Genomic DNA, 10545 nt, shown 5'->3' on the forward strand with positions numbered 1-10545 from the left:
CCAGCGCTTCAAGACCTCTTTGCTTGTTGCCAACAAGGTTGTATCGTTTGCGTATCTCAGGTTGCCGATGAGTCTTTCTTTAAGCCTGATGTCACAGTTTCTCAAAATAGTTGCTCAGAATACAGACTGGATAAATGGGGTGAGGGATACAACGTTGGTGCACACCTTTCCTGATTTTAAACTGCTCAGTAGTCCCTTGGTCTACGTGTAACACAGACAAATGTTCTGAAATTTACATTCTTTGCAACATTATTCATAATTCATTATAAGCACTGTGGTTGAATGCCTTTGCTTGGTCAATAAAACATAGGGAACCGTTTTTCTGGTATTGCCTGCTTTCAGCCAGAATCCGTCTGCCAGCCGTGATAAACCAGGTCCCGTGGCCTCTCTTGAACCAAGCTTCAATCTTTGGCTGTACTGCTGCAACCATTTTTTAAAATTATTTCCTGCAAAATTTTACTGGCATGTGCTAATAATGATTTGCTAATTTCTGCATTCTGTTGGGACCCCTCTCTTTGGAATGGGCACATATATGGATCTCTCCTCGTCCTTTGGCCAGGTAGCTGTCTTCAATTCCTTGGCACAGACAGTAAGCGTCTAGTGCTGCATTTGTTTGTTGAAACCTTTGGTTGGCATTCTGTCAATTCCTAGATCCTTGGTGTTTTGCCGATGCCTTCAGTGCAGCTTGGACTTCTTCCTTTAGTGCCACCCGCTCAGGATTATATGCTGTCTGTTGAAATGGCTGGATGTCAACCAATTCTTTTTGGCTCTTGTGGACTTGTTTTAATTTTCTTCAGTTCAACCTGGACTGACATGTGAGCAATTGGCGGTCTGTTCCACAGTGAGACCCCGGCCCCATCGAGCTTGTGAGATCCAGCTTCTTCTCCATCATCTCTTCCCTCCAAACCCAAACCCAAACTCACTGATGTTGCACCTATTCCAACTCATAATGACACTGTAGAACTGGACAGAGCTGCCTCGGTGGGTTTCCAAGACGGTAACTGTAGATGGGAATAGAAAGCTGCATCTTTCTTCTTTGGCGTGCTGGTGGATTTGAACTGCTGACTTTGTGGTTAGCAGCTCAACGTGTAACCCACTACACCACCAGAGCTCCTTGCCTCTTCCCACAGATGTAGTCAATCTGATCTCTGTGTATTCGGTCTACAGAAGTCCAGATGTACAGTCACCGTGTTTGTGTCGAAAGAGTCATTTAGTCATGCAGAATTAAATCATGTGATCTCCAGCTTCATTTCTATCACAAAGGTCATATTTTCCAAGGAGCAATCCTTCTTCGTTTCCAATTTTTATATTCTACTCACCAGTAATGATCAGTGTTTCTTGATTAATTTCAGGTTGCAGAAGTTGGCAGAAACTTTCCCTGTCTTCATTTCCTCACCCTGGTGGTTGGTGTGCGTATCTAATGAGTAATGTTTATATTGACTAGTCTTCCTTTGAGGTGTATGGCTGTGACCCTCTCATGACAGTGTTGTGCATCAGGATAGAATTACGTGGGCCCAGTGGGGTTGTTTTTTCTGAGCCTGTGAAGCCATAGGTTGTAGAGAAAGACAGACTGGCATGCATTAGGTGTAAATAATCAACTGTGTACTGTTTTGGAATCTTCTGGAAAGATGACAAATTGATCACCCTGGGACCTTTCCTGGGAACACTGGTGGTGCCGTGGTTAAAATGTTCAACTGATGACCTAAAAGCCAGTTGTCTGAACCCACCAGCCATTCCATGGGAGAAAGGTGTATCAGTTTGTGTCAACAAAGTGTCATAGCCTTATAAACCCTATGGGGCAGTTCTAGCTGGTCCTATAGGGTCAGTGTGAGTCAGAATCACCTAAACATCCATGGGTTTGGGTTTGGCTGCCATCCCTGGGCTGACGACTACTGCTAAGCTTTATTTTCTAACGAGACTATGCCCATTTTGTCCCTAAGGAGAATACGAGTGTGAAAGGCCCTCAGAGGGCTACGCTTCAGGTACTCTCAGCAGTATGGGGGTCCTAGAAGAGAGACCAAAATCTACGATAACCACACCATGGAATTACCTCCGCTGTCAGGGCCAGCTCAGGCCTCTTCAATGCATGCCTAAGTTTACTTGCAAGGAAACCTTATCACAATCCTATCCCCTACTTCAGGGATGGAACACAGAGGGAGCTGGATCTCTGAGAAAGGAAGTGGACCTGCCCCTTGACAGCTGGGTTTGAAGTTGTTTTTCCCCCTTTGGTGGGGACCGAGGGGAGATGGCTGTTCAGGAGAGGGGTGGGCAGGGGTGGGAGAGAGCAGAGGGAGGGGATGAGGTCGCTGCTAAACTCTTTCTTGGAAGAAGTTTGACTCATGTCAAAACAAACCAAACCAAAACAAAACAGGCACAGCTGCCTGGGAAACCCACTGGGACGTCTGTGTTGATGCTCCAGGAGAGCGAGGACCAATCGCAGAACCAGTTCCCCCGGGCATGCCCCCAAGCAGTCTCTTTGGGTCCCAGTGAAGAACTGGGAGAAATCTTCGAGTGTACAGAAGCCAACGACGCAGTGTGTCCTGCTGGGTTCATTGTAAGCCTCCCCACCCTGCTCACTGTCACTGCCTTCCCCAGGATTCTGGTCCCCTTCCAGCTGACTGGCAGCTCTGACAACATCTGACTGATCGCTTACACATCTTCTCCCCTCACGCCAACATTTGTTCCCATCAGCAACTATTGACAAATAAACGAGGAAAGTGATGCTCAGACAACAGAGAGTAAAGAAGGTGTCTGAGAGGCCTCTTTTCCTGAGAGTCTGATTTCAGCTCCCCTGAGCATTTACCAAGAGCCCTTCCGGGCCAGCTGAGGATCAAGGGCAGCATGGAGCCCTGGGGACGTGGGCCCCACCACACTGAAGGCTTCTGATGCTGGATGGTCAGCAGGAAAATCATCACCAGGACAGTGAACGTGGACTCTCCTGCACGAGGCCCCAGGTGTTCTTGTTTCTCTCCAGTTTCCCATCGCTTCCCCCTTTCTGTTTTCTGGGAGCTGGCTTCTGCTTTATCTTCCAACCTTTTATGACTGTGCTTACTCATCCCTAGGCAAACACTGATCTGCTCTCTGTAACCACAGGTTAGTTTAGATTTTCTATCAGTGGTGTTATATGTACTCTGCCAACTTGAATAATTTCTAGAGATCTTCAAGTTTATAGAATCTTTTGCAATATTCAATTTGCTGTTGATCTTATTTAATGCAATTCTCAAGATTTTGTGTTTTCAGCTTTAGGATTCCATTTGGTTTCTCCGTGTTTCTCCTATTTAGAGATATTGTTTTTATTTATTTTAAATGTATTAGTACTTGGGAGTGAATACGTTAATACCTACATCATATCATTCCATAGTTCAATCACGTCAAGCAGGACTGCACAATTGCTACCACAGTCTGTTTCCCAGCATTCCTTTTCTTCCTGGACTCCTTGACATCATCTCCCTTTTACTCCCCAACCACTACTGCACCCCCAGCCCCCCAAACCCTTATTCTACTTGCTGCCCCTCTAGGTTCATCAGTCTTGTGTTATTGTAACTATTTTAAGTCTGTGTGTGCTAAATATAAAATCTGTCAATCATGCTCTATGGGTTGTTTTCTCTCTTGATTATTGATCACATTTTCCTGGGTCTTCATTTTAAAAAATTTTTTAATATGAGTCACTGTGGATAATATACTGTAAAGATGCTGAGTTCTATTATTTTCCTCTGGAGTTTGATTTTTTTTTCTCTAGAGGACCCCTGTGGCATAGTGCTCATGGAATTCCAATGCAAAGACCCAGTGGGTTACTAAGGCTGACTCACTTGGCAGAACGTCAACTCTAACTTGTGTCTTCCCCAGTTCTCTCAGTCTCCCAGCTCCTATTTTCCACCGGACTCCTTGGAGAGATCAGCCAGTGATTAAACTACACAGTTTAATATATTTATAGCTATGTATAGTTGGAGTACTCTTAAACATTAGACTCTGTGTGTGTGTCTGATGTTTAAGCAGACCCAAGCTCATTGCCAGCAGCCAGTGGTTGGAGGGGAATTTGTGTGTGGATTAGGAGGCTCTCCCTTTTGTGTCTCCTTTGCAGGATCTTCTCTCTCAATTTCCAGTTGCTCTGGAAGCCTCTAACTCTGGCCTGTGTCTCCTCAACCCAGTGAGGCCGCTTTCTGCCGGCGGTACAGTAGTAAGTCCCCCTTCCCCTGCATGGAGTGCCCTCCAGGGAAGCCCAGTGTTCTTGGGATCTCGCCTAGTCTGCTTCCATGTTCTCAAGCGTCATATCCCCTCTAGTGTTTCCTACTTCTCGCTGCTTTCCAGTACCACCAAAGAGTTGGTTTTTTAAAAATACTTTGGTTCAGAGTCTAGTGGTCGTTGGACAAAAGGTTGCTCTGATACAAAGAGTCCACCGCTTTAGGAAGCAGAAGTCCTTGCCGTTTTAGGCGCCCCCACCCCCTTGGGTCCACGATGGCTTTATTGGCTTGTTCCTTTTTTTTGAGCGGTCTGTTAGCGTTTTGCAGATGCTGCATCTTCTCTGAGGATATTGATGATAATGTCTTGCTTTTTAAGTTTTCATTTCCATAAATAGCCTCTGCTCCTTTGTTTGCTTTGTTCTATGTATGTTATAGTATCTAACTTGTGTTAAAGACCTTGGTTTAATATATAGTCATATCTATAAACAATATGTTTATATGTCAACTGAATGTATATTAAGTTCTATATATGTAAACGGAATGTATGTTAAACTACATAGTTTAATATGTATATAACTATGTGTAGTTGGAGTACTCTTAGACATTAGACTCTGTGTGTGTGTATCTGCTGTTTAAGAATACCCAAGCTCATTGCCATCAAGTTGATTCTGACTCATAGAGAGCCTACAGGACGGGGTAGAGCGGCCCCTGGGGGTTTCTGTACATCTTTATAGGAGTAGGAAGCCTCATCGCCCACCAGAGTGGCTGGTGGTTTTGAAGAACGGGAAACTGGAAATCCAGTAGAAAGCTCTGTGCTTATGAGGGTGTCCTCTGGTGCTCATTTAGGATGGTGATGAGGCCGGGCCATTTGTTGTGTGGCATCAAATGCCAGTCTCTTCAGGGCCTGTCTCATGGGCTGGGCGTTACACCAGGGAATATTCTTCCATGTCTTCTCCAGAGGGTTAGCGCCCTGCCTTCTGGGCTCTCCATGGGGAGAAGCTGGAGTGCTCACCCCTCGTGGGCACCCACACTGACTTGTTCCCTCTGTTTTCAGATGGTAGACCTGACCCTCAGCTTTGCTCCTTAGTCCTGAGCGCTGCTATTTTATCCTCTTCCGAGAAAGGACATGCAGCCATCTGCTGGGGTGGGAGGCAGGCCCCACCGGGGCCTTGGGAGACCTGTTTCTCTAACAGCCTTCACCAGTGTTCGGTGCTTCGGTTAACCCTCTTCCTCACTTCCAGAGGCACCTGGTGACATGTCTTGTGCCCTCTGAGCATGCTATGGACAGGCTGGGTCCTTGACTTTCCACACAGTGCCGAGTTCAGGTCTGTCACGTGGTTGTTGCCTGCCAGCCTCCCAAATCCTGATGGTGGTGTGCCTTCCGGATTTCAAAAAGGAGGGCGCTCAACTCCAAGACCAGCAGCTGGAACCCTTAGAAGTGGTGGCTCTCGTGGCACTGAGAGGCCAGGTGTAGCTCTAGGCCCTCCATGTTCCTGACAGCAAGTCCTTGTGAGTAGAGAATGGTCAGACCCATGGGGAAGGTTTTGCAAAAGAAGAAGAGCAGATTCAGTGCCTATGAGTCAGGATTGTTGTTGGTAGATGCCATCAAGTTGGTTCCAGTGCTTAGCAACCTGTGCACAACAGAGTGAAACACTGCCCGGTCCTGCAGCGTGCTCACAGTCGGTCCTAGGCTTGAGCCCCTTGTTGCGGTTGCATTGGCCGTCCATCCCCTTGAGGGCCTTTCTTTTGCTGACCATCCGGACTACTTAGCATGATTTCCTTCTCCAGGGTTAGTGTGTACACAAGTGACAAATGCCAGGTAATGCATCTGAGAAGAACAATCCAAATCCTCTTGGTTGAGTGTCGCCTCACAGGGAGTAACCCGAGAGGAAGCAGACTTGCTCGTAGGGGTTCGAGACTGACATCTTCACAGGAGCAGCTGGGCAGCTCTGTCCTCCCACTGAGTGGCTGATGGGTTCCAAGCCTTTCAGTTGGCAACCGAGAGCTCAGCCATTGCACCACAGAGAGGGACAATATTTGAGGGAGATCGTGGTCTAGGAAGGAGGTCCGAGAATCCGTGTAGACATTCTCCTGAGGCCAGTGCTCCTGTGCTGAGGGCCCTGCATATCGCTCTTGAGCACTGGGAGTCTTCGACCCACAAGTCAGAGAAGGGACAGAGTTTAACTTAAGACTGTGCAGATGGCAGGAGAAAGCCTGAATATCAGGGCCACTTTTGAAACTTGAGCAGGTACGTTTAGGACATGTCAAAGAAAGCATAATTGACCATGGCAGGTCAGAAGCTTGGAGCTACCTACTCTAAGTGGCTCTTCTGCCAGATAGTTGAGTTCCATGGGAGGTTGGCTAAACATAGTCCCTATGCCTCCAATTATTTATTTATACATAAATTATATATACATAGATAGAGAGATGCTTCTGAGAGGTTTTGGCACATAAGCAACCCCTAGTTTAGACACTGAGGAACATGCGCTCCCTTTGGTGGCCTCTTGGGTCACTGTTGTCAGCAGAAAACTGGGTTGGATGTTGAATGGTCCTGACAGTGGCAACTTTGTGTAGTTGGAACAATTCAACTAGAATTAAGAAGACCTGGATTTAAATTCTGACTTCTCAACTTAGTCTTTTCCTTAAGCAAACTCCTAAGCTTTCTGGATCATGAGGTTCCGGTCAAGGTTCAGTGGGCTCTCACCCGCAGCAGGTTTGCCCCAGCATCCGGTCAGCCGAATTACAGGGAGTCCATAGTTTATCACGGGGTTCCACGGTGACACTGTCATAAATGGGCTCTGATCATTTAAATGTCCCCACCACTCCCCTCTAGCTTTCATGATCAGTGCCTTTAAAACAAAATAAACCTTTTTTCTTGTGAGATGGATGAAAGTTTACAGTTATCTTATCAGTGTCTTTTAAAAATTGGATCTTAAGTTGCCTTTGAATATCTGCGAGCGCATACTTGAGAAGGATGGCATGCTGTGACCTTGTAGTAAGAACATGTTTGTTTGTTTTTTTAAAAAAAAACCTCTTTCTAATGATAACGTGTTAAACAACAGCAGCAACCACAACAGATAGTGCTAAAGCGTGGTTTCTTCCAACTTGAAAACATCCTAAGTTAGAGACTCCCTGGATTGATCTCAGCTCTGGGTGGATCATCTACAGATACCCCACACCTGCCCTACTCGACAGGCAAGGTGAAGCTTGGGGAGCTGCCTCCTCTCAGTGGCTCTTCTGGCAGCTAGTTGAATTCCATAGGGGTTTGGACAAACATAGTCCCTATGCCGCCAGTTATAGATCTCTATATAGATCTATACTTCTGGTCAAGGTTCAGTGAGATCTCATCCTGCAGGCTCATCCTCCGGATGGGTGGAGGCTATAAAGCTGAGCACCGCCATTTCCTATCTTGGTAGCTGAATGGCCTGTGTGGCAAGAGTGGGGTAACCAGCCTGCCTCTCGGCACCAGCCTTGGCCGGGACACCCCCTCCCGACAGTCCTTTCCCACGGCCCACCTAGCCCCTCCATCAGAAGCAGGCAGAAGGTTTCACAACCTGCGTAGTAATCCTTCAAGATAGTGCCGATAGGGTTTGTAGGCCACTTCTGTTTTTCATCTACTCATTTCTGTTGAGCGTCTCTCTGAGCCCTCTTGGGGGCGGCAGAGCGGGAGGTCTTAGAAGAAGTGGAGCAGGCCTGGATGAGGGAACGAGGAGCAGAGCTCACTGATAGGAGTGGCTGATGCTGGGAGGGGTTGAATTTGGGAGGTCACTCCTCCTCTGTCGAGAAATAGGTTCATAGCCTTCGAAGGCCTGCACTCCTATGGGTAATTCTGATGATCCCAGACAAGGCTGTGTCTTCTTGGAGGCACTTGCTTGTCGTTCCTGAGGACCAGGCCTGAGAACTTCTGCGGGGTTCCAGTCAGCAAGAAGCCTGCCTTTGCAGCCCCCCATACCCCCGTTTTTACCCATACCTCGATGGCATTCATGTTTTCTTGGCCTCAATTAAACTTTCTCTGTGGTCCAGCCTTACATTGCATCTGGAATGAATGCCCGCCCCTCCTCCCCTGAAAGTTAGGATACTGGTGGAAGGTCTGAGCCCATCCTTCCTCTCGTCTTCTCTCCAACACGCTGCTGTTCGTTGCCATGGAGTCGCCCCCACGGACCACAAAACCAAGCAGTGCCCTGCACCGCAGCATCGCCGCGTGGCTGATGGGCGCAGCCTCTGTGGGTGCCGAGTGCCCATGACCCCACGGCCTCGTCTCCCGGCACTGTCTGCGGACCAATATTGAGTCTGTGGACCAATATTGAGTCGTGAGCTAGGGTTCTCCCTGACTGACTTTCAGGGTGGGCTTGGCAGACCGCTCTGTCTAGTCCATCTGAGTCTGGCAGCTCTGTGGAAACCTGCCCACCGTGGGTGACCCTGCTGGCACTTGCAATACCGGTGGCAGCCCCTATGACAAGCGGACGGCCTCTGGCACCCTGGACTCCTTTAACCTTGCCTTTCTTCCCTTTTCCAGAACTCACCTGCTGTGTGTCGGACTGAGCTGTCCCTGCCCTATCCTGTAATCCAAGACTTGCTACACTGTCCTGCTGACGTTCACAGCTGTGCCTGCAAAGGAGGCAGCCCCTTGCCTGGTACATTTCCGTGGGAGACCTCCACTTGCGCCCCGTGGAGATGCCATGGGTCAGGGGAAGAGACTGTGGGATGCCCGTTTCCGAAAGCTGTGCCTGTCTCCACGTGTGAATCAGTGTCCCCTGCTTTCCTCTCAGAGACCCACGCTGTCCCAGAGCTGGGCAGGCTGGAAGGCGGAGGGGAGGAGCTTAGGCAGCCCGCCTCCTCCCTTCCCCAGCCCTGCGCCCTGTGCTCGCCCTCCGGGACCCTCTGGGACCGGCAGCCCTGCCCGACGCTGCCCTGCATGTGCCAGCCCTGTCCGCTCTGCTTTAAGCTGTATCGTTGTGTCCAGGAGGGACGTGGCATCATCCGAGCGGGTTTCCTTAAGAAACGTGCCAGTGCCCATGGAGTTCACGAGCCCGCCGCAAGCCCCTGATCTCCCCCCTCCCACTCCCCACCCTTGTTGCACCCATCCTTGCAAGGCCCCTCCTGTCACTTTGTATCTTTGGTGAAGTTTCCCTGCTGCCTGTCTTTGACCTTCACCTCCCCTCTGACCTTGCTTAGGCATCATGGCTGGAGGTTCTGACCCAAGGGAAACAGCATGGTACACCTCGTGCCCCTGGCCAGTCCTCATTATTTTGTCCCTGTAGACCCGGCTGGAGTCCTGCTTGGTCCCACACGACTCCAGCAGCATCAAGTGGCTGGACTCTGCTGGCCAAGCGTGGGTCTAGCTGGTTTGTGCCTCTGCAGGTGGCCCTCCTGCCTTACCGCCGAACCAGCTGACTGGCAACGGGCCAGATGGGGCCTGCAGGGTCACGCAGGGTCGGCTTTTATGTTAGAGGGGGGTGGGGTCAGGGAACTGTGTGCACAGGTATGAGCTACCCCTACCCCACCCCACTGCCATTCCACCCCCTGTGAGCATAGGTGCCTGGCCCCTGAAGACCAGCCTGCTCCCATGTCCCGTCCGCCCTGGCCTCCAGCCCGAGGTGGTGACCCAGCTGGTAGCTCTGTGTGCAAGAAGTTGCAAAAGTAGGAACAGCTTGGTGCCTGATGATATGAATCTGCCCCCCACCCCCACCCCCCGCCACCCACGTGCAGGGTCAGGCTGCAGGGCACAGGGTCACAGCACCGCAAGCCTAACTGGAGCTGGGCCTCCTGGCCATCTTGGGGGGGCGCCTGCAGCCAGGAGGTGCTCCAGACAGAGCCAGGAGTGGCAGGACAGTGAGCCCCCAGGGAGAGAGACTCATCACCGACAGGACAGTGACATTCCAGATGTCTGTCCCGGGAGATCAGGCTCAGCTCAGCAGGAAGAATGTGATTTAGTGCGGAGGCTTAGGGTGGTCTCCGGAGCTCCAGCGTCCTTCTCTTGAGTCGGTCACCAGACTTCTCTGAGGGGTCAGTTCTCATCTTTGGTTCTCTGGGGGGTGTCTGGGGGTAGGGGGCATCCCTACCACTGCTAACCCATGAAGCTGCCATGGTCTTGACTTGGCCCCTGAGGGTGGGGCTCGGTGAGATGGCTAGAGGCCTTCCCTCAAGGTCCCCACAGAGAGACCCATTGGCCAAGATGCCAGGGGAGGAGGCAGCTGTCCCTCTGTGTCACAGCATGCATGGGATGTATTTGCGTTAAAGATGAGGACTGGGGACGCTTTCCCTCGGTGCCTCCCCCACCCCCGGGATCATGGTTGCTCATGGTGCAGGGGGAGGGGGCATGACTCCAGACACGTGCCATCCTCACAAGTGCTGTTCCATTGTC

The 10545-nt window shown here is 50.1% G+C and overlaps 1 protein-coding gene across 2 annotated transcripts in view; it reads left to right on the forward strand.

Moving 5' to 3' along the window:
* Positions 1–9870, forward strand: part of LOC123521193 — a 21100-nt gene extending 11230 nt beyond the window's left edge. Inside the window, exons 2-3 of one of the 2 annotated variants that reach the window (XM_045285797.1) lie at positions 4082–4177; positions 8698–9870. In XM_045285797.1, coding sequence (XP_045141732.1) covers positions 4082–4177; positions 8698–9228 — 627 coding nt within the window. In that variant the 3' untranslated portion in view covers positions 9229–9870. The remainder of the gene's footprint in view (positions 1–4081; positions 4178–8697) is intronic. The other variant, XR_006679664.1, reaches the window with a different exon arrangement.
* The last annotated feature ends 675 nt before the right edge of the window (positions 9871–10545 follow it).

This window comes from Echinops telfairi, unplaced genomic scaffold (assembly GCF_000313985.2).
Source record: "Echinops telfairi isolate 266 unplaced genomic scaffold, ASM31398v2 ScPeMD7_7475;HRSCAF=8513, whole genome shotgun sequence".
Lineage (NCBI taxonomy): Eukaryota > Metazoa > Chordata > Mammalia > Afrosoricida > Tenrecidae > Echinops > Echinops telfairi.